Source organism: Nomascus leucogenys, chromosome 17 (genome assembly GCF_006542625.1).
Source record: "Nomascus leucogenys isolate Asia chromosome 17, Asia_NLE_v1, whole genome shotgun sequence".
Taxonomy (NCBI): domain Eukaryota; kingdom Metazoa; phylum Chordata; class Mammalia; order Primates; family Hylobatidae; genus Nomascus; species Nomascus leucogenys.
The window spans coordinates 66,686,157-66,710,981 of record NC_044397.1 but is presented as its reverse complement, the minus strand read 5'-3'; the positions used below and the strand labels follow the sequence as shown (position 1 = coordinate 66,710,981).

Sequence of the window (24,825 nt, the reverse complement as noted above, 5' to 3'; positions counted from 1 at the left end):
AAGTCTCCTGCTTCCTCACGCAACTGTGCTAGTGTAAGGAACCCAGGATGCCACAGCAGTTCCATAGTACAGAGGACCCACGCTCCTCCATGTTCATATTCCTGCTGTACTCAACATGTGACATGGCAGGAGTCCACCCCATAGCCTAAAGGTCACAGCCCCACCTCCCACCATGGCATCCACATCAAAGACTGGGAAAGGGAAAGGCAGCAGTGGAACACAAACCTCTCCCCTTAGGATCAAGATATAGAAGTCTTCTATGCACCTTCTTTTTTTATTATTATTATTATTATACTTTAAGTTTTAGGGTACATGTGCACAATGTGCACGTTTGTTACATATGTATCCATGTGCCATGTTGGTGTGCTGCACCCATTAACTCGTCATTTAGCATTAGGTATATCTCCTAATGCTGTCCCTCCCCCCTCCCCCACACCCCACAACAGTCCCCGGAGCGCGATGTTCCCCTTCCTGTGTCCATGTGTTCTCACTGTTCAATTCCCACCTATGAGTGAGAACATGCAGTGTTTGGTTTTTTGTCCTTTCGATAGTTTACTGAGAATGATGGTTTCCAGTTCCATCCATGTCCCTACAAAGGACATGAACTCATCATTTTTTATGGCTCCATAGTATTCCATGGTGTATACATGCCACATTTTCTTAATCCAGTCTATCATTGTTGGACATTTGGGTTGGTTCCAAGTCTTTGCTATTGTGAATAGTGCCACAATAAACATACATGTGCATGTGTCTTTATAGCAGCATGATTTATAGTCCTTTGGGTATATACCCAGTAATGGGATGGCTGGGTCAAATGGTATTTCTAGTTCTAGATCCCTGAGGAATCGCCACACTGACTTCCACAATGGTTGAACTAGTTTACAGTCCCATCAACAGTGTAAAAGTGTTCCTATTTCTCCACATCCTCTCCAGCACCTGTTGTTTCCTGACTTTTTAATGATGGCCATTCTAACTGGTGTGAGATGGTATCTCATTGTGGTTTTGATTTGCATTTCTCTGATGGCCAGTGATGATGAGCATTTTTTCATGTGTTTTTTGGCTGCATAAATGTCTTCTTTTGAGAAGTGTCTGTTCATGTCCTTCGCCCACTTTTTGATGGGGTTGTTTGTTTTTTTCTTGTAAATTTGTTTGAGTTCATTGTAGATTCTGGATATTAGCCCTTTGTCAGATGAGTAGGTTGCAAAAATTTTCTCCCATTTTGTAGGTTGCCTGTTCACTCTGATGGTAGTTTCTTTTGCTGTGCAGAAGCTCTTTAGTTTAATTAGATCCCATTTGTCAATTTTGGCTTTTGTTGCCATTGCTTTTGGTGTTTTAGACATGAAGTCCTTGCCCATGCCTATGTCCTGAATGGTATTGCCTAGGTTTTCTTCTAGGGTTTTCATGGTTTTAGGGCTAACGTGTAAGTCTTTAATCCATCTTGAATTAATTTTTGTATAAGGTGTAAGGAAGGGATCCAGTTTCAGCTTTCTACATATGGCTAGCCAGTTTTCCCAGCACCATTTATTAAATAGGGAATCCTTATCCCATTGCTTGTTTTTGGCAGGTTTGTCAAAGATCAGATAGTTGTAGATATGCGGCATTATTTCTGAGGGCTCTGTTCTGTTCCATTGATCTATGTCTCTGTTTTGGTACCAGTACCATGCTGTTTTGGTTACTGTAGCCTTGTAGTATAGTTTGAAGTCAGGCAGCGTGATGCCTCCAGCTTTGTTCTTTTGGCTTAGGATTGACTTGGCGATGCGGGCTCTTTTTTGGTTCCATATGAACTTTAAAGTATTTTTTTCCAATTCTGTGAAGAAAGTCATTGGTAGCTTGATGGGGATGGCATTGAATCTATAAATTACCTTGGGCAGTATGGCCATTTTCACGATATTGATTCTTCCAACCCATGAGCATGGAATGTTCTTCCATTTGTTTGTATCCTCTTTTATTTCATTGAGCAGTGGTTTGTAGTTCTCCTTGAAGAGGTCCTTCACGTCCCTTGTAAGTTGGATTCCTAGGTATTTTATTCTCTTTGAAGCAATTGTGAATGGGAGTTCACTCATGATTTGGCTCTCTGTCTGTTATTGGTGTACAAGAATGCTTGTGATTTTCGTACATTGATTTTGTATCCTGAGACTTTGCTGAAGTTGCTTATCAGCTTAAGGAGAATTTGGGCTGAGACGATGGGGTTTTCTAGATATACAATCATGTCATCTGCAAACAGGGACAATTTGACTTCCTCTTTTCCTAATTGAATACCCTTTATTTCCTTCTCCTGCCTGATTGCCCTGGCCAGAACTTCCAGCATTATGTTGAATAGGAGTGGTGAGAGAGGGCATCCCTGTCTTGTGCCAGTTTTCAAAGGGAATGCTCCAGTTTTTGCCCATTCAGTATGATATTGGCTGTGGGTTTGTCATAGATAGCTCTTAGTATTTTGAGATACGTCCCATCAATACCTAATTTATTGAGAGTTTTTAGCATGAAGGGTTGTTGAATTTTATCAAAGGCCTTTTTTGCATCTATTGAGATAATCATGTGGTTTTTGTCTTTGGTTCTGTTTATATGCTGGATTACATTTATTGATTTGCATATGTCGAACCAGCCTTGCATCCCAGGGATGAAGCCCACTTGATCATGGTGTATAAGCTTTTTGATGTGCTGCTGGATTCGGTTTGCCAGTATTTTATTGAGGATTTTTGCATCAATGTTCATCAAGGATATTGGTCTGAAATGCTCGTTTTTGGTTGTGTCTCTGCCAGGCTTTGGTATGAGGATGATGCTGGCCTCATAAAATGTGTTAGGGAGGGCCAGGCGCGGTGGCTCACGCTTGTAATCCCAGCAGTTTGGGATGCCGAGGCGGGTGGATCACAAGGTCAGGAGATCGAGACCACGGTGAAACCCCGTCTCTACTAAAAATACAAAAAAAAAAAAAAAAATTAGCCGGGCGTGGTGGCAGGCGCCTGTAGTCCCAGCTACTCGGAGAGGGTGAGGCAGGAGAATGGCGTGAACCTGGGAGGCAGAGCTTGCAGTGAGCCGAGATTGTGCCACTGCACTCCAGCCTGGGCAACAGAGCAAGACTTCATCTCAAAAAAAAAAAAAAAAAGTGTTAGGGAGGATTCCCTCTTTTTCTATTGATTGGAATAGTTTCAGAAGGAATGGTACCAGTTCCTCCTTGTACCTCTGGTAGAATTCAGCTGTGAATCCATCAGGTCCTGGACTCTTTTTGGTTGGTAAGCTATTGATTACTGCCACAATTTCAGAGCCTGTTATTGGTCTATTCAGAGATTCAACTTCTTCCTGGTTTAGTCTTGGGAGGGTGTATTTGTTGAGAAATTTATCCATTTCTTTTCTGTTTTCTAGTTTATTTGCATAGAGGTGTTTGTAGTATTCTCTGATGGTAGATTGTATTTCTGTGGGATCCGTGGTGATAGCCCCTTTATCATTTTTTATTGCGTCTATTTGAGTAAAGCTCTCCTCAGCAAATGTAAAAGAACAGAAATTATAACAAACTGTCTCTCAGACCACAGTGCAATCAAACTAGAACTCAGGATTAAGAAACTCACTCAAAACTGCTCAACTACATGGAAACTGAACAACCTGCTCCTGAATGACTACTGGGTACATAAAGAAATGAAGGCGGAAATAAAGATATTCTTTGAAACCAATGAGAACATACATTGACACAACATACCAGAATCTCTGGGACACATTCAAAGCAGTGTGTAGAGGGAAATTTATAGCACTAAATGCCCACAAGAGAAAGCAGGAAAGATCCAAAATTGACACCCTAACATCACAATTAAAAGAACTAGAAAAGCAAGAGCAAACACATTCAAAAGCTAGCAGAAGGCAAGAAATAACTAAAATCAGAGAAGAACTGAAGGAAATAGAGACACAAAAAACCCTTCAAAAAATTAATGAATCCAGGAGCTGGTTTTTTGAAAAGATCAACAAAATTGATAGACCACTAACAAGACTAATAAAGAAGAAAAGAGAGAAGAATCAAATAAACACTATGCACCTTCTGCACATCTCCCACTGATGAGAGCTTAGCCACATGACACATCTAGCCACAAATGATGCTGTGAAATGCTATCATTTATCATATATGGGTAGTTATATCCCAGCAAAAGTTGCAATTTTATTACTAAATGAAAAGGGAGGAATTGATACTGGGGGCAACCTGCAATCTCTGACATATAGTAAGGAAAATAATTGCAATTGGCATGCAATCCTGCAGTTTCCATGATGGATCACGTAAAATTGACTGAACTGGAAAGCTGTGGAAAAGCACCTGGAAAGATGAAAATTGAGCTATTGAAGTAAGCTTAAATTAAGTGGAAATCAGAATTCTTGGCATATGGAAGTTGCTAAGAAGCAGATATAGAACACGCATGAGTTCTCTGATGGCCTGGGAAACATCTGCCCTTTGGAGAAATCGGCCCTTTGCCAATTGGTAGAGCACATGCATCCAGGCTTTGCTCTCATCTTTCTCAGTCTGTAAGGTCATATTTGAAGGCACATCTTTATTTCTGGTGTTCAACTTAGGATGAGCTGTAAAGGCTTTGTGAGATGTTCATCTTGTAAGAAATGAAATTAACTCAGATACTCAAGCATTCTTTATGATTTTTCCAAACCATCTTTCCAGGCACTAAGGCCCCAAGGTAGAAGTGCCTCTTTCCCAGATCCCACAAGACTTTAAGCATCATATTTATTAAAGCAGTTTAAGTTTCTGGGATACAACTACTGTGCAACCAAAAAGAGCTGATTACCACATCAGTTTGCCCCACTTTAGGAAAGTCCAGTATATTAAAGAAAACCCTCTCCAAAGTTAAAAAGAAGGTAACTGGAAGTTCCCAGTGATATAAATATAATGACACATAAAGCAATGAATGAAATGTAAAGGCATAAAACCTTTTCAGGTGCCAGACCACTTGGAATTTCTCCCCTACACTACATGACACCTGACATTTTCTCAACTCAATATTGCGGAATAACTTCACCAGAACTGATGAAAAGAACATTGCACTGCAAAGTCAAATGAGACTTCCAAGATCAATTCCATATTTAACTAGCTAAGTAGTCTCAAGCAAATTGCCTAACCATTCATCTCTGTGCTTCAGTCTGTTCATCTGTAAAATAGGGATAATAATAGCACCTACTTCATAGGTTCACTAGGAGGGTGAAATGAGTTAATATATGGGACTGCTCATCACAGAGCCTAACAGGGGAAACACCCAATTCTTTATTCTAACTGGACTTGGCACAAGAATTAAGATACCTTGAGTGCAAATTTTCCATTACCTGTCATTAAGGCTAAAAAGGGAGATAAAACCTGGAAGCCCCAGCTCATAGAGCCCTCTTTCCTAAAGTGGAATGAAGGTGCCCCCTTCATCCATGGTGCCTGGCAAGCTCTGCCGCAGGAGGATATAACAGAAGGAAGGAGAAAGCCTTCCCCTCTGCAGAAAAGAGAAACAAAACTGGAAGAAAATATACCCCATTTTCTCCTCTCCTCCCCGAGAAGTGAGGATAATGTCAGGGTCAGAGGGGAGCTACAGTCGTTATGCCCCACTGAACACTCTGGAAAGATCACTTCTTGGGCTGCCCCTCTCACCAGCCTAGGGCACAGTTACATCACTGTAGCTGCACAGTGTAGCCAGGCTAAGAAGACCTGAAGTTGAGATTACCCCAGCTGCCCTTAATACTCATGTAGTGAAGACACAGCAGGTTAGCTACTGTAGCAGTGGCCACGTGGTTCCGTAGCAAGGGCTGGGGATCAGAGCCCAATGTCAGTGCAGCCAGATGGCAGAGCAACGAAGGTGAGCCTGAGCCAGTGAGTGCATGCCATGCCACTGGCCTCTGCCAGAGCCAAAGATGGAGATCATCAGTTAATGAACCACATATACATGCAGGGAACACCACTCATGTGAGCATAGGACACTACTCCCAGAGGACAGGAGGCAGAATATAGCACACCAAAGAACCTCTGACACCATGAGACTATCCGTATCACAATCCTCCCCCGAATCATCTACACAGACACCATGTGTACATTTCCTCCGCACAGGCAAGTCGTAGTCTGAGTTTAAAATGACCACTCCCCCACCTGATGCAAACACAAAACGTGGACAGTTCATGAGAGAAGTGTCCCTACGATTATGTGTGAAATATATAAAGGTAAAATCAATTATCACTAAACAAATATGAGTCCCATGGGGATACAGGAGTGAAAAAAATACAACTCGGTTAGCGAAATCAAACTTAGAACATGAAAATACAGGCCTTCTAAATTCTCACAACTGTGGACAGGATTATAAATTTGATGCAACTTTGGAAAACTGTTTGGTACCATCTCTAAAAGCTAAAGAGGGCCTACTCTATTGAATCATTCATTCCACTCTCAGATATTAACCCAAGACAAATAGGTGATTTTTTCTACCAATAGACACGTATAAGATGTGTTCAGCTGCCTTATTCACCATAGCCTAATACTGGAAACAGACGAAATGCCTAACAAGTGAAGAATGGGTAAATAAATTGTGGGATATTGTACACTATAATATAATTTATCAGTAAAAAAAGAAGGAACGTCTCCTACAGATGGCAATACAGATGAATCTCAATACATGATGAGGAGCAAAAGAAGTAAAATTCATAAGAGTACATACTATATGATTCCATTTATACAAGGTTCAAGAACAATTGAAATTAATCTATGGGGTTAGAATCAGAATAGTGGCTACCTGATAGTAGGGAGTGAGCAGAGGAGAGGAGGTATTAGCTGGGAAGAGGCACGGAGGAGCTAATGGATTCTGGAATTGCCCTGTGACTTCATCTGAGTAGCAGTAACACAGGATAGATATAGATAAGATATAGATACAGATAGATGTAGATATAAATATAGATAATGTAGATGTAGATATAGATTTTGATTTAGAAATATTTTACATAAAATTTTTACATATATAAAAACGTATGAAGCTGTACGGCTAAGATTTTTGCTACTTACTACATGTATTTCGTACCTCATTATAAAAGCTTCAAAAAAACACACATGCAGACAGTCTTTCTACTTCAACTTAAGGAAGCAAGGTGTGAGAGGAATGTGTGTTACCTCAAGGGGGCTGCTCTACACCCAAACTCTACAGGGCGTCATCTAATGTACTTTGGAAATAAATGTAGACTTCCCCCTAGTCACCTCTGATAGAGGGTTCCTCTCATTTACCTGGGCCACCTCTACACAAAGATCTCTAGATGCCATGAAATGGACAACTAGAAAAAGTCATAGGCTGTGGTGACTCAAAAACTCAATTACCTTAAGAAATTTTATTATCCCTTAAATAACAGATCAAAATAATTATTTTAGAGATGTGTGATTAAGGAACCTGGAGTGGCAGAAGGCATGCACCATGCATTTATGTTGAAACTATCACAATACTTGGGCCAAATCCTGAGGGACCTAGATAATCTGAGTCTTCAAGGGCAAGGACCATAACCAAACCCAGAATAAACCATGCTGGGTGCCCGGGTGCCAGCAGCTCTGTCATCCACTGATGACTTAATTCTCCTTCCTGTTCTTCAAGTTTTTCAGAAATATTTAAGCCAAGAGACCCTTAATTCTTTAGACTCATTGGTGGTGTTTATGCTTTTTAAGTCATAGATCTTTTTGAAAATCTGACAAAAGTTACAGGCACCCAGAAAAAAAGGTATAAAATATTGCATATATCTTGAGGTATCATAAGTAATACTTAGTAACTCCTAACTACGGAATGGAAAAAAAAAAACTGGAATTGTAAAACTACTAAGAGGAGTATGAAACAATTCCTCAATAATCCAAACCAGTTAGCAGATAGTAAGTGTACCTTTATTTATACTATGGCTAAAAACTAATTAGTTCCTTATATTACTTTATGTTTACCTTCAGTTATGCTTAATAAATGTGCTAGTAACACCAGACATCTCTTACTATGATCTTGCTTTATTTTTTAATGAGCAAATGAGCTAATAATTGTTTATTAAACAGAGTCCATTTCATAAGAAAAATATATTTTTGAAATATGCAGTAACAACATAGGTTAATGCAAAAGACAGTATAAATGTATTATTGCTTATAACTCATTATTATTCTATCTGATTTAAAAGAGTTGCATAGGCCGGGCACGGTGGCTCACGCCTGTAATCCCAGCACTTTGGGAGGCCAAGGCAGGTGGATCACGAGGTCAGGAGATCGAGACCATCCTAGCTAACATGGTGAAACCCCGTCTTTACTAAAAAAATACAAAAAATTAGCCAGGCGTGGTGGCGTGCGCCTGTAGTCCCAGCTACTCGGGAGGCTGAGGCAGATGAATGGCATGAGCCCGGGAGGCAGAGCTTGCAGTGAGCCGAGATCGCGCCACTGCACTCTAGCCTGGGGGACAGAGCGAGACTCCGTCTCAAAAAAAAAAGAGTTGCATAAAGCAATTATTATAAATCTTGTTGATGAACATAAAATATATAAACATGTAAGGTGTTTGACAATCACAATACAACAAAAGAGAGTAAATGGAGCTATACAGGAGAAAAAAATGTTATATACTATTGAAATTGAGTTAGTATTAATCTGACCTCTATTGTGACAAATGTAGCTGTTAACTGTAATCCCAGGGCAACCACGAAGAAAATAACTCAAAAACTATTTGTGAAAGAAACAACAAGGGAATTAAAAGACCATACCAGAAAATATCTACTTAACACCAAAAGGCAGGCATGAAAAATAGAGCAGCAAAGAGAAATAAGATATACATGACAAACATAAATCCTGTCTGTTCAGTTAATTACGTAAAATGTTAATAGATTTAATATTCCAATTAAAAGGTGAAGATTGGCAAAATTGATCAAAAAATCTAACAAAATACCGTCTATGAGAGACAACATTTAGATTCAAAGACACAAATAAGTTGAAAGTATAAGGATGAAAAAGATATCTCATGCTGCCAGGCATGGTGGCAAGTGCCTGTAGTCCCAGCTACTCAGGAGGCTGAGGCAGAAGGATTGCTTGAGTCCAGGAATTCGAGGCTGCAGTGAGTTATGATCGTGCCTGTACTCCAGCCTGAGTGACAGAGCAAGACCCTGTCTCTTAAAAAAAAAGATACATCATGCAAATATTATAGTAACCAAAAGAAAACCGGAATGGCTATACCAGTATCAGATAAAATAGACTTTAAGACAAAAATTACTGCTAGAGACAAAGAAGGACATTTAATAACGATAAAAAGGTCAATCTACGAAGTAGATGTAACAAATATAACTATGCACCTAATAAAAGAGCACTAAAATACATGAAGGATAAACTGACAGAGCTGAAGAAAGAAATAGACAACTCAACAATAATAGCTGAAGACTCCAATACCTTAGTTTCAATAATGGATAGAATATCTAGATAGAAGATCAACAAGAAAACAAACCAACTCATCCTAACACACATCTATAGAACACTCTACCCAATAACAGCAAAAAACAGTTATTCTCAAGCGTACATGGAAGATTCTCCAGGATAGGCCATATGCTAGACTATAAAACGAGCCTCAATAAATTTTAAAAGATTAAAGTCACATAAAATATTTTCTCCAACTACAATGGATTCATTGTCTATGCTTAACAGGAACAATTATGGGCCAATATACGTCCCCAGGAGAGCCCCACAAGGACTTAGGTCTCAACCTATAGTTTAGGAATGCCAGTGGTCCCCATGGTCACAAGCATTTTGTAAAGGGATGGAAACAGAAGTCTGGATACCATTTTCCTAGAGACTCTCAGAGAAAATATTGTGTTATAAAAATCTGTATGTTAAAGAAGCAGGATGTCTTACACAGATGTCTCATATATTAAAGAATTACAGAGTAATTACAGAGAAAGGTATTACACTGTTCTTCAATGTCCTAGGAGTGCTGCCATAAGTTGGGAGATCCTCCCAAGGTTTGGACCATCTACACTATTTAAAGGTTTGTAACCATTATCAGATAGAGGAAAAGATTGTCTGCTACAGAAGATTCTCTTCCCTAATTTAGGATTCTGTCCAAGCTGCAATTTTGTTTTTTTTTTTTTTTTTTTTTTTTTTTTTTTTTTTTTTTTTTTTTTTTTTTTTTTTTTTTTTTTTTTTTTTTTTTTTTTATTTAGTTTTAGTAATGTGCACAATTAGGTTGTTACATATGTTCCTGTCCATTTGATTTCTGCCATAACTGTCATTAGCATTAGTGTATTCCTAATCTGTCCTCCCCCCCCCCCACAGTCCCATGTGATTTCCCTCCTGTCCATAGTTTCATTGTTCAATTCCCCTATGAAAAATCGTGTTTTTTTTGTCTTCATAGTTTACTGATATTTTTCATTTCTCCTGTCCTAAAGACAAATCATCATTTTTATGTCATATATTCATGTGTTATGTCCATTTTTTATCTATCTTGTTAAGCTGATTATTCCTAAGTCCAAGACCACTGCCTGCAAAATAATCAAGTCAATGCCCATAATTAAATCAGGTTGCCAGCCTTAACTATATTTCTCTCTCGCTCGCTCACTCTCTCTCTTTCCCTCCTTCCCTCTCTCCCCTACCCCCCGTGTACATTATATACCAATTCATTGGATATATATATTATCCAATATTGGATAAACATATATATATATATATATATATATATACATGTTAAAGAAGCAGGATGTCTTACACAGATGTCTCATATATTGAGGAATTACAGAGTAATTACAGGGAAAGGTATTACACTGTTCTTCAACATCCTAGGAAGTGCTGCCATAAGTTGGGAGATCCTCCCAAGGTTTGGACCATCTATGCATCTATGCTATATATACATATATATACACATACATACACACACACACACGTGCAATTGATTAAATGTTGATTAAATGTTAGGCATCCAAATGCAATTAAGGCTTTTAAAGACAAAAGCATCTTTATAGATGGGTGACACTTAAGAATTTGATAAGGGCTTTCTTTTTTTCTTTGGATTTCTGATGGTTTAAAATAAGAGACCCTTCTTTCAACAAATCCATGAAAGCATACTGGGTTGGAGTTTATTGCTGTTGTAAAAAAGGATTTTGGATGACAGATAGTTCAGAGGGCAAGTCGTCTCTGAACCAGTGTCCTGGCTCTGTGTCAAGGGGGCAACTATGCCCCAGAAGGACCCTTCAACAGGTAAGGGTAAAAATTTGATCACACAAAAGAGGGATTGCTACCACAGTAGGACCATCCCAATTAGGGTCCACTTCGCCTAGTTAAATATCCAAATGATAGAAGAGATCATGTATAAGGCCAATGTCTGCAGTCAATTCTCTATTCTACAGTTCTTATTTATGCTCAAGGAGTAAGGACAAAGAGTCAGAGGTATCGAATGCTTCCTGACTCCTGTAATCAGCACACCCTTTCTCCTCTTGTCTGATGGCTACAATTCATTCTTAGGATCTTAGCTTGAAATATACCTTCTTTAAGTAACTGTGTTCAAATCCTCTGACTCTAGATTAGTTCCCTAGTTACATACTAAACTGTATTTTTCCCATACGTAAGTTAAAATTACTATTTTTAACTAATAACTACATACTTAGTAGCGTGTGCAAAAGTTTATCTCACTATCAACTCCTGCTGTTCTGTATGCTCAACCAGGACAGCTCTGTCAACTGCTATATTATGAGTTTCTAGCAAGTGCCTTCCACATATTAGATTCTCAATAAATGGCTCTAAATAAATGAATTCTACCAGATTGACTTGACAATAGAATAGGTAACTAATAAAGCATGTAAATTTAACATCCTTTACTCAACAACTTTCAGGTGCCTTAATAAAAGTGCATTTATGCATGGGTCTGTGCATATTTTATTAAATCATCATAGGCACGTTAAGACAGGGAAAAAATCATATATATATTTATTAATTTGTTAAATTATTATATATTCAAGCTCTTCCCATTTATGAACTCAGCTTTCCACTAAATAACTACATGAGAGTAAGATGTAAATGACCAAAATGGTGGTTTTCTCATTTTTGTACATCTGTTCTAAGTAGCTTCAGGGTGATCAAAATTGATATATGATTATCACATAGCAAATATTTCAAAACTAAGATCTTATCCATGGCTTTATACGACATCATTCCTCAGAAGAGATTTGGTCAATTTGTGTTCAGGAAGTACATCTACAGCCAAATAGTACACTTAAATTTAGATTTCAAATCAATAAGAATGATGTTTAAGCATTTCCATGTGGAAAGGTGGCCCATAGATGCAGTCTCAGAAAATCATGATTATTATTACTTCAATTTTGCATGATGCTGTATAGATGGTCTTACTATATTCTTTCATGGGTAAATTTCTTAAACTCTGTGGTGATAGCATTTCCATTATGTAGGTGTTAGCCATTTACTGAGAATGTAGGAAAAATTATATCTGCAACACAAGGCATCTTTACATCTTTTGTCCCTTTTACAGGAGCCCACTGGGCCACTTATTTTCTCATAAGTTCTATGCAGGTGGCCCCTAGTGTAAATGGCTAGGAAGTCTTTTAAAATTGTGTTTGGACAGTAAGGTGGAAATTTCCAGACTTTAAAATATCAGAAAAATGCATCATTTTAAAAAAGACTCTTTCCCTTCTCTACTCATTTTCTTCTAAGGTACTTCACAATATTTCTTTTTGAAATTTAGTCATATATATGTATGTATGTAATATATATAACTATATATTTGTATGTATGAATACACACACACACACACACACACCCTTAGATGAACTGCAATGGCCCAAAAGATAGTCAACTTACAGGAATGGATACCAGAGGTCCTCTAGGGTAGTGTTTTTCAAATTGTGGGCTTAGAATCAATTTAGTATGTCCCAAAGATAATTTTCTCAAAAGTAGAAGAGTAGAGTGGAATGAAATAGATAATTCTAGGCACAGCGTGTGTAGATATTGAATCTTTCCTAACTTTGGAACCCTGGCACTATGAGCAAATCTTGGGGGAGGGGGAATTTGTATGTGTATATGCACAAGTAAATTTGAGAATGGCTGGTGTAATTTGGAAATGGTTTGTATAATGTTTATGGATATTCATTTGTAAAGAGCTCACATATGTGGAGCTCAGACACACTGAAGCTGAGTCTAACCCAGGAGAGAGAGGCTTCCAGCCCCTGCCTCCACCCTAAGACCTACTAGTGAGGGCACCGTACTGTGCTCTTGTTCCCTGCAGTGCTCATCCAGGGATAAGAACGGTATCCGAATGCTGGACTCACATTAGGGACTCTTTCTCACAAGGCTGTAGTAAAAACCATTGATTCATTTAAAAAAGGGAAACTCACCATGGGTTCCTGAAATTATCACAAGAGACAGGGACCCCAGGGAGGAGTAAGAGATTTTCATAATAATTGGGTAGGAAGGATAAATCATTTAATTTGAATATTTAAAGAAATGGGCTCTAATTTCATACACCAAGTAAAGGGGGCCATATTGTTTATACAAATATTTCAGCCATGACAAGTTGTTTGGTCTATTAAAAAAGTTAGTTTCCAAATGTAACCAAATATGCTTGTGTTAAAGGAGAATGGTAACTTTTATTAATGTTAAAATCTGAGTTCCTACAGTTCTTATTTTCTGTTGTACTCATTCCTAGAGAAAGAAGGATACATTAGTATATATATGTTTGTGTTAATAAAAAAGGCAGAAGGAAACTTTACTCTGTTAAGAATGTCCCATAATTATTATTTTTAATTTTTGAAGTTTCTAATACAGCCAGAGAAAATAACTCTAGTGGAAAAGAAGGCATAAGCTTTGTAAAACATAGACACAGGCAACAAAAGAGATTTCAGATTATCTGAAAAAAAGAGAAACCCTGATATGTCTCAGAGATTTGGTCTCTGAAGTGTCCTCGGAAGTAAACGTGGCTATATAAACTACTCTTCCACAGATGGGCCCCAGGCCTCACAGTACAAATCTCCTTGACAGAGGAGGATCTTCCTTCTCCCATTCGTTTTATACACACACAACATCCACAATGTTTCTCCTTGGGAACGAAAAATGCAGGCATCGGCAAAGCAACAATTGAAAAAGAATCCAAATGTCACACAACCAGACAGATGGAAGGAGACAACATTGTTTTCTTACCATATCACTCAATCAACCTTGCGTTGAAGCACATGACTCTGCCAATATTTGACTGTTTGACTTACAAATATGACAATTCCACATGATTCAGCCTAATATTTATAGCGTTCCCACCATGTATAGAATCCATAAGGTTAATTACATTTGCTGTACTATTTTCACAAAATGACAAAGCAAATGACAATGAAACCCTTATGATAATTTCACAAAAGTCACAGAAAGAATCGTGGAAGGATTCTTTAAGACAATGTGTTTGCAGGTGTGGGAAGTTAACAAGCAAGGACATGGAAAGGCAAATCAGTACATCGTCACTGAGTACATACAATTTGCAAGATATTTGGTCCTTGTCCTCAAGTACCTACAATTTAGTTTGGAAGATGTAATGCATGAAAAAAAATTCCACCTAAGACAATTATATAATAATCACTTGGGACAGAGAAAATGACACAAAGAATATCAAACTGGGCAGGTCCTTAGAATTTAAATAGTCTAACTCCCTTATTATTATTATTATTTTTGAGATGGAGTTCGCTCTGTTGCCCAGGCTGCAGTGCAGTGGCACGATCTCGGCTCACTGCATCCTCTGCCCTCCAGGTTCAAGCGATTCTTCTGCCTCAGCCTCCCGAGTATCCTGCTCACTACAGTCATGGTAAAAAAAAAAAAAAAAAAAAAAAATGTTTAAAGGCAGTGTTTCACTGATTTAAATATTGCATAGAGGTCAAAGAGAGTTAAGACCAAATAAATGCCACTGGATTTCACAAATAGAAGAAGATGGGCAAAAAAATAAATATATAAAAAGAATAAAAAAATAAATCCCAGAGAGATCAAGTATTTAAATAAAAAGGCATCTGGTTAAACATGGCAGCCTGACTGCATGGGTTTATTTCCATCTCATTCCAAAGCCCAACTAAAGCGACAGTAAAGGAATAAAAAATTATGAACATACAAGGACCAGAACAGGAAAGCCAGCATTAGTGAATATGAGAGTTCCATACATTTTACAGATGCTAAAAAAGATGAAAGAATGGAAACAAGTCAGCAGAACAGAGGAAACCATAAGAAAAAAAAAAGTGTGCCTGTACAGGAACAACCAATGAAAAAGCAACCAATTCTCACCTCACAGTTACACACACAAACACACTCAGGGTTAGGACCTGGTCCCACCACACACCACACACCATAGAAGGTGAGAATGAAGCACAACACTGACAACAGGGGACTGTCTGAAAGCCCGGGAATACAGGATACTTGAGATTTTAGGTTCATTCCTCAATCCCAACACTGGCAAAAGAAGACCCAGGATGACATGTATGCAACAGGTCTACAGAAAAATCAGCCCAGATTACCACAAAGGGCAGAGGCATCCAAAAAGGATAACTCCAGGATGAGAAAATGAGCAATTACATTATTTGATATATTGAACCTTGAACAATAATATTGATAAACATTTGACATATCTGATGAAGCAAGAAGAAACAACTTTTTAAAGTTCATTTAAAAAATAAGCAAATTTTTAAAGGCAAGCCAATTATTAACTCCAGGAAAAACAAAAAGCTGCATGAAAAACTTAATCCTCATATAAGACTTCATGAAAACTTTAAACTGCCACTCATCAAAGGGTACTACTAAGAAAGTAAAAAAGCAAGGCATTGTCTGGAAGAAAATATAAGATGTCCACCTGATAAAGAACTCATATCCTGAATACATAGAGAACTAAACAGCAACAGAAAAAAGACAAGCAACCCAAATAAAATACTGGCAAGAGACTTTAATGAAACTTCACAAAAGAAGACATCAAAATTACCAATAAGTATATGTAAAGGTGCTCATCAGGGAAAAGAGAGTAAAGTAATTTAAAAGGTATGAACATAAAAAGACAAAGAACAAGAAAGGCAAAAGAAGTGGTAGGTAACTGGGATGGAAGAAACATTCTGTTACGTATCTGGGTGGTAGCTATGCAGATATCCATATACATAGAAACTCATGAAGCTGAACACTTCAGATTTGTGCACTTTATTCAATAAAAATTGGACTTCAATCTTTAAAATGTAATCTTTTGCAATAACAATTTTTGTTTCAGTGTATAATTGGGGAAGAACTAGAGGAGAAATAAAAAAGTTAAATTTACATATCTTCACCATACATTAAAAGATAGATCAAGAAATAGCTGTATAAGCATATTTTTGAGAAATCTCATGGTTAGCACTATTGCCTCTAACAAGATTGAAGGTTGAGGAGAGGGGAACAGGGGACTGTTATTTTTCTTTTTATTTTACCTTAAGTTCTGGGATACATGTGCAGAATGTGCAGGTTTGTCACATAGGTATACATGTGCAACGGTGGTTTGCTGCACCTATGAACCCATTATCTAGGTTTTAAGCCCCACTTCAAACTACACTACAAGGCTACAGTAACCAAAACAACATGGTACTAGTACCAAAACAGATATATAGACCAACGGAACAGAACAGAGACCTCAGAAATAACACCACACATCTACAGCCATCTGATCTTTGACAAATCTGGCAAAAATAAGCAATGAGGAAAGGAGTCCCTATTTACTAAATGGTGCCAGGAAAACCAGCTAGCCATATGCAGAAAACAGAAACTGGACCCCTTCCTTACACCTTATACAAAAATTAACACAAAATGAATCAAAGACTTCAATGTAAAACCTAAAACTATAAAAACCCTAGAAGAAAACCTAGGCAATACCACTCAGGACACAGGCATGGGCAAAGACTCTATGACTAAAATACCAAAAGCAATTGCAACAAAAGCCAGAATTGACAAATGGGATCTAATTAAACTAAAGAGCTTCTGCACAGCAAAAGAAACTATCATCAGAGTGGGAGAAAATTTTTGCTATCTATCCATCTGACAAAGGGCTAATATCCAGAATCTACAAGGAATTTAAACAAATTTACAAGAAAAAAACAACCCCATCAAAAAGTAGGCGAAGGATATACAGTTTTTCATGATAAGCTTTTTACTAATATATTTTTTAACTGCACACATAAAAATGTTAAACAAATATTAAATATGTGATTATTTATATAAACCTGGGATGGAGAAGGTCTTTTAGGGACACCTCTGTGAATATCATTTATTTTGCCACCCAGTGTCCACTCCCCATTCTGTACTCTAAGTTCCCTACCTCCTCCACTAAGAGTCCATATCATTCAGGGGAATCTTCATTCCTGGCTTTTGCACTGGCTCGTGACTCAGGCCCAATTCAACCAGTCCGACCCATGGTCTTGGCCCTTGCTCTCAGAGATGTTTTTTCTTCCAGAGATAGGCACAAGGCCCAGTTTGGGCCATTGAGAGTTATACCAAAGAGTTCTGTAAAAATGCTGAAGGAGGCTGGGCGTGGTGGCTCATGCCTATAATCCCAGCACTTTGGGAGGCCGAGGCGGGCAGATCACGAGGTTAGGAGATTGAGACCATCCTGGCTAACATGGCAAAACCCCGTCTCTACTAAAAATACAAAAAAAAAAAAGTAGCCGGGCATGGTGGTGGGCACCTGTAGTCCCAGCTACTCGGAAGATCGAGACCATCCTGGCTAACACGGTGAAACCCCATCTCTACTAAAAATATAAAAACTTAGCCAAGCATGGTGGTGGGCACCTGTAGTCCCAGCTACTGGGCAGGCTGAGGTGGAGAATGGCATGAACCCAGGAGGTGGAGCTTGCAGTGAACTGAGATCGCGTCACTGCACTCCAGCCTGGGCGACAGGGCAAGACTCTTGTCTCAGGAAAAAAAAAAAAAAGCTAAAAGAAAGATATGGTATGCATATACTTTTATATATACATATGTATAAGAATATGTATATAGGCTAATATAGGTAAGATATTCATATATCTTATGTGAATATATAGCTTTTATTCATTAAAAGCTAATCTAAATTTATATGTACAAGAACCATATATAAATTGTTAGATATTATTATTATTAGCAATTAAATTCCTTTTTTCCTTAAGCCAGTTTGGATTGAGCTTTCTGATACCTGCAAGTAGCAGGATCCTGACTAATTCAACCACACAAAAGAGAAACCAGACAAAACCAACCAATAGATGTAAGTAGATATACATAAAACATCAACAGAAACATTTTATCAGTAGAAATCACCAAACAATTTAAAAGTAAATAAAAAAGGAAGAAAGAATGGTTGTAACCCTTAGGCTTGATAAAGTTTTTGCCCTTGCTAATAACAAGACAGAAATGCTACAGAAAATGGGCAAAAATATAAATGCACGATTCAAGAATAAAAACATGAATGCAAAAAAGTTTGCTTTTTAAAAATCAAACAAATGAAATTAATCATGAACAAATTTTATCCAATGACATAGCTAAATATTGTTTTAAATTTTATTATCCAGAGTTGGCAAGTGTCTCACGGACTGCCGATGAGAATGTAAATTGGTACACCTTTCTGGAAGGCAATCTAGCTATAATAAAAATAGGCAAACCTTGGACACAATAAGTCTTCTTCTAGGAATTTATCTAAGGAGATAATTAAAGATATGTGCAAACGTTCTCCCTACAAATTTGCTTATTGACTTGTATTTCTATATAGAAACACTGGAAAAATGAATATTCAAAAGATAGGGCATTCAGTATAATCCATACATTCCAACAGTGTTCAATAATTTAAAATATTGATGGAAAATATGTACATATATAGAAGGATGTTCATAATTACGAAGTGAAATAAACAGGTCGTCAACCATACAGCAATGAGCCTGTTTTGGTTGTATAAATACATACATACATGGAAAAAGATCTACTCAGATACACATCAAATGGTAGTAAAATTTCCGAGTAGTAGAATTACATGCTTCATAATTTGCTGGAGTTTTTTTCTGCTTATATGTACATTTCAGCCTTGTGGTTGTTTTCTGCTAACTAATACATTTCAGCCTTTCTCCAATGAATCTTCACTGACTTTCAGTAAGAAAAAAACGTATTTAAAATTCCTAAAAAGCCATGTCACCTCTAAAAGTGATTTCAGACATGCAGTTGAAGCCTAAACATATGCAAGCTTTTAGGTGAAGCACAGATGATAAGAAAGTCAAGGAAGTGGACTCTCTTTTAAGAAAATTTGGTTGTAAAAACAAGGAGCAAAGGGTCTCAAGGACATATATGGTCTACAGTTATTGAGATGAAGAGTCTTCTCTGGAGAAGAGGAAGAGGCCAAAGGTGTAGAAAGAAGGAATCACGTGGGGATCTGTCTAATGGAGCCTCTCACAGTTAACATACTGTGCTTTCCTTTCTCCAGCGCCCTCCATTTGGGCTGGGCTGCTTTACCTGGACGCCCACATGCCCTTTTTTCTTTGTGCCAAGCATATCCTGATGCTACACAGACTCAGAAAGGGGGGCAGAACTCATCCTGGGGCAGAGCCTATACTCTCAGCCTCTTAGTGTTTGAACCTCTACACTAGGTGCGGCAGGCACTTTTCATCAGCACCTTTCCCCAGAGAAGAAAATAGGACGCTTGAAGCCCCCAAGAGGGTCTCTTACCCCCGCTCCCATAGAAGACTGACCACCATAAAGTACATGCAGGCATAAAGTACACTTGACCTTGATCGTGAAAAAGTGAGTTTTGACAATTCACAGGACTTGAATGTAAGAGAGATTAGGTTTTCTTTTCATTTATTTTGAGCATATTAACAGCTGGTGACCTAGATTAAGAAATAATTCAATATGTGAAAAGGCAGACTGTATCACTAAATTCCTTCACAGATGGAAAGTGGATTCAGTGAAAAGCCTCAGACCGAAGAGTCAAGTAATTACTTGGAAGGCAGGAGGAGGAGTACCTACAAGTGGGTAAAATGAAGTGTGGAAAAAGGATGACAAAACCTGGCCCAGATCCCAAGCCAGCAGATCCCTGGCTACTTTCTGCACAAGTAACCCGGGCCTGGAAGGGAGCAGGCAGCCTTGCTAATTCAGCTGCGGAGGGAGCGGCAGGAGGAGGATCACTTTAGTTCAGGATGAGGTTGGGTAGATATTAAAAGAAATACAATCCTCTTACTGCATGGAGAGTGTGCATGTGTGGAGGGAGGGACTACAGGCAGCTACCAAGCCTCTGGGCCTGGGGACAAAAGGGATCAGTGCCCCCTCTGCTCAGCAACTCAGGGTCAGCCGGAACTAGGAGGCAGCCTGAGATTGGATCTGAAGAGGGAAATTCATTGCCATCCGGAGCAACATGGCAAATCTGACTTCCAATAAAACAGGAAAATGCTAAACACCCCATATCGTAGGGACGGAAAATACTGCCACGTGAAAGAGAACACAGTTCAAGTGATACCAATCATGGGGCTCATTAGCCGGTGTTGATTTTTCAAGTACAAAGCTCAAGCTACAATATAAATGAAATGTCCTTTGCTCAGGACACAAATGAATACCTCAGGGCCGTCATATACAGCAGTCACCAGGGAAGACAGGCAAGCCTGGTGCCTGGTACAACTCCCCTCCACCTGCTTGGGGCTGTGCTTGCTAGGGACCTGGGTTTCATTCATGCACATCTCTGGGGAAAAAAAATAAATTACTGTGGACAATTTACTGAGGGACTTGCAAAACAACAGAGAACCCAATTTCTGCAATCTGGATTTTTTTAAATGCAATAAAAGGTCCTTCTTTGTGCAGAAATATGCAGAAAGGAACTATTAGGTTCAGGTCACATTTATTTTTTACCTTCTAAAGAAGGACACTGGCGTCAAAAGGGACACAAACATATAGACCAAAAATAAAAGTGTGTGTATCTAGATCTCTGTTTTGAACTCCAGAACTCACTAGACAGCACTGTGTGATCACGATCCTGCCCTACTGGTCCTGGGAGATTTTTGGTGGCTTCTCTGTTAAATAGTTCGTGTCTACTGCACTTAAGTGGCCACAAAATCTCCCGCAAGAAGGACGGCTGCCGCAATCTCCCGCCCCGATCTGCGGGCCGCGTCCCCGCGAGCTGCCTGCGGGCGCGCTGGGAGCCGGCCCGGGGAGACGCGGGCGCAGGGAGATGCGCTCTGCTCCGGGCGCAGCGGGCGAGCTGCCGCACCTGCTACTTCTGTTGCCTGGCTTGGGGCCAGGAGAGCGGCAACCCGGGGCGGGCTCCGGGGCTGGACATACCCCGCGCCTCCGGGGCCAGGGTCTGCGGGTCCCTGGCGCTCCGTCCTCCCGACCCGCTCCCCGCGGCGTCCAGGTCGCGCCTTGCTGCAGTCACCGAGCGGAGGGCAGGGCGTCCCAGCGTCCCTGGCCCCGGCCCCGCTCCGCAGCGCGCCGCACCCCGAGGCTCGGGCCCCGCACCGCCGCAGCTGGCCAAGCCCCCGCCTGGCGTCCCCGGCCCCAGCCCCGGCCGCCCGCCGCTGACCTTTTCCTGCGCGCGGTTAAGTCGCTTCTGGACGTTCTTGGCGAAGATGCCTGTCTTAATGTCAGCCATGGCTGCGGGTCCGGGGAGCTGCGAAGAGCAGAGCGCGCAGCGGGGCTGGCGGCGGCGCTGAGGAGCGGGAGGAGGAGCGGGAGGAGGAGGAGAGGGCCGAGCAGGGGAGGAGCGGGAGAAGCGGCGGGGAGCCGCGGAGCGCGGAGGGGTGAGGGCGGGGCGCGGCGGCGGGACCAGCTTAAAGCGACAGAGCGGGGGCGGGATGCGTCGGGACTGGCTGTGACATGGGGGAAGGGGCGGGGGAAGAAAGGGAAAGAGGCCGAGAAAAAGAGAGGGAAAAGCCAGAAGCCAGATTGCGTCCTCATGATGGAAGATTGTCCAGAGGAGAAAGGGAACCAAGCCAAGCAGAAGTCCCTGGGCCCAGAGGCAGCTCGGGGGTTCTTTTAACGCAGTTTGTGTTGAGGGAGAGTGAGGGGACTTGATTCTTTCCAGCAAAAAAAGAAACAGGGGAGACAAAAAAAGGAAGAACCCCGGGGATGTGGAAGCCAGCTGGATTGGAACCGCTCTGAAGTGGAGGTAATGGGGCTTGTCCCTTGCTGCTCCCAAAAGTTTCCAGCTAACAGAGCCCCCTCCATCCACCCTGGGTGTTGCAGAAGAAGGTATGGAGGTCGCCCTACCCTCAGGAGGCTCACAGCCCAGTGAGGGGGCCTGGCTGGGAAACCAACCAAGTCAGAGCTGCAGGAGAGAGGCGTGTGGAGAGCAAAGCGGGGAGAGACCATCGCTGACACTTGTTTAAACTTTAGAACAAGAGTTAGCAGGGTGGGGAGGTCCGCGTTGAGAAGGGTCAGCTTCCGGAAGACAGGCGATGTGTTTTGGTCATCTCCAAAAATTCCTGTGCTGGGCAGAAACCTTAGAATAGACTCCTCCTCAAGAAATGGTGCATGCAACAGTCAAGTCCCTTATAGCTTCGCATCAACCATGGAAGACCCAAGCCCCCCTAACTTGTTGCTTCCTTGGAAACCTTTTGGCAACCTTAACAGGGACTCACCGTCCCTATTATTCTTACTAATGCTTGGGAGAAGTACGAATAATAGGGATAAACCTGCCCTACACCCAGAGCTCTTGTTGGCTCTGACCAATGGTCAAACTATTCATATTCCATTCTCACTGAGAGTGTGAGGAGAGGAAGTCAGGTGGTGCCCTGCAAACAGAGGTCAGAAGTGGTCACTCAGTGAATCCTATGAGTCCAGGTGAGCATCCTACTGTACCTCTGAGGGAAACTGTTACATTGGTAGACCTCAGCGAGCTGCCACCTGGTATTCATTCTTGTGTCGTCCTGTAGCCCCCTCACCTTGATTCTAGAATGATGCTATGGCCAGCTTTAATCAATAAGATGTAGTGAAAGTGATGCCCTGGTAATTCCAGTCCCCCCCCAACCTAGAAACCAGGCAAGTTTTGCACTCTGGGGATTCCTGTGACACCATATAGGAAATTCAGCTAATTCAGCTACCCTGCTGCAAAAATAAAGTAAAATAAAATAACAAGGAGAGGCCATACAGAAAGGGAGAGGCCCTGAGATTACCCAGAGAGAGAGAGAGAAAGAGAGCAGCTAAGATGTCCCAGCTGAGCCCATTCTCCAATCAGTTCACTGGCTGGCTGCAGCCACACAAGCAACCATCAGTAAGACCAGCAGAAGAACCACTCCGCTAATCCCAGCCAGAGTGCAGAATGTGAGCAAACAAAACAGTTTTTATGAGTCGATCACTTTTGTAATGCTTTATTATGAAACAGTAGGTACCTGGAACACCTGGTCTATGTGCTTGGCTCTTATTTCCCTAGGATAAATATCTGCCCCAGTTTGCTTAGGAATTAAGGAATTTCCAGGACACAGGACTCTTAGTGCTAACATTGGGAAAGTTCTGAGCAAATTTAGATGAGTCCTACTTATAACACTCCAAGTAAACAGAAGTTTATTTCAGAGAGATAAAAAAAAAATCCACCACTTGGTCAACATTCAATGGAAAAGGCTATGCTCAGAAACCAGGAATTTGAGTCACCTCCCTCAAACAGGAGCCTTTGGGGCTGTAATGGTTATACTGAGTGTCAACTTGATTGAATTGAAGGATACAAAGTATTGATCCTGGGTATGTCTATGAGGGTGTTGCTGAAGGAGATTAACATTTGAGTCAATGGGCTCAGAAACGCAGACCCACCCTTAATCTGGGTGGGCACCATCTAATCAGCTGCCAGCGTGGCTAGAATATAAGCAGGCAGAAAAATGTGAAAAGAGACTGGCCTGGCCTCCCAGCCTACATCTTTCTCCTGTGCTGGATGCTTCCTGCCCTCGAACATCAGACTTGAAGTTCTTGAGTTTTAGAGTTTTGGAACTCGGACTGACTCTCCTTGCTTCTCAGCCTGCAGACAGCCTATTGTGGGACCTTGTAATCATGTGAGTTAATACTTAAAAACACACACATATATATATGTGTGTGTGTGTGTGTGTGTGTGTGTGTTCCATCAGTTCTGTCCTTCTAGAGAAGCCTGACTAATACAGGGTTCAGAATCTTAGCTCTACCTTGGGATCTTGACTATGAGGATACAAGTCTCAGAATGCTGGAATACACCAGAAGTGTTCTAGAGAATATCAGTCCATAGTCACTCTTGCACTGTGAGCCCCGGAGCCACCTACACTGGTTTTAGATACAGCTCCCTCTGCAGACATCACTGCCCTCCCTCTGTCAGGCAAGGGACAGGAGTTCCAAGTACCAGATTTACTTTTTCTCTGCTTCCTTAGAGCTCAAGCCCTCAGTCCCCAAAGTACCAGCTTTTGTCTGTCCTGTAATTATTCCCACCCCACCCAACCACATTTTTGGAACTCAATAAATATATTTTAAAATAAAATTGCAGATGGTTAATTTTTCTTTTTATTCAGATGCCCAAATCTAGTTCTGTAACGTAAGTGGAAAAGGGAGGCTTGTCATTTCTTAATAATTCTATTTGGAATGCATGCTGAGCATATTAAAAAGTTGTTACATGCAAACTGTTATCGAAACATTTCACTCCAACAGAAAGGTAAATCGGTGTCCACTTTCAGGTTGCCAGGTGGCTCATTCTAGCCATTCTGGAATATTGACTAAGCACTTTAGCTGGTATTTAGTAGCTGTTCTGTAAATATTTGTTGGAAAATGCATGTATGCATGAGACTAGCTCATGAGCATCCATCATGCAAGATATGATGATGCCTGGCATGCTAGAGGGAAGAGGTACCCACTCCTTAAGAACCCTGAGCTAGGATTCACAAATTCTTCCCCAATATATC

The 24,825-nt window shown here is 40.5% G+C and overlaps 1 protein-coding gene across 1 annotated transcript in view; it reads right to left on the bottom strand.

Moving 5' to 3' along the window:
* The window catches only part of LOC100600277 (amphiphysin), a 251,099-nt gene extending 229,323 nt beyond the window's left edge, over positions 1-21,776 (bottom strand). The window contains exon 1 of the mRNA XM_003268961.2: positions 21,498-21,776. Coding sequence (XP_003269009.1) covers positions 21,498-21,566 — 69 coding nt within the window. The 5' untranslated portion in view covers positions 21,567-21,776. The remainder of the gene's footprint in view (positions 1-21,497) is intronic.
* Between the last annotated feature and the right edge of the window lie 3,049 nt (positions 21,777-24,825).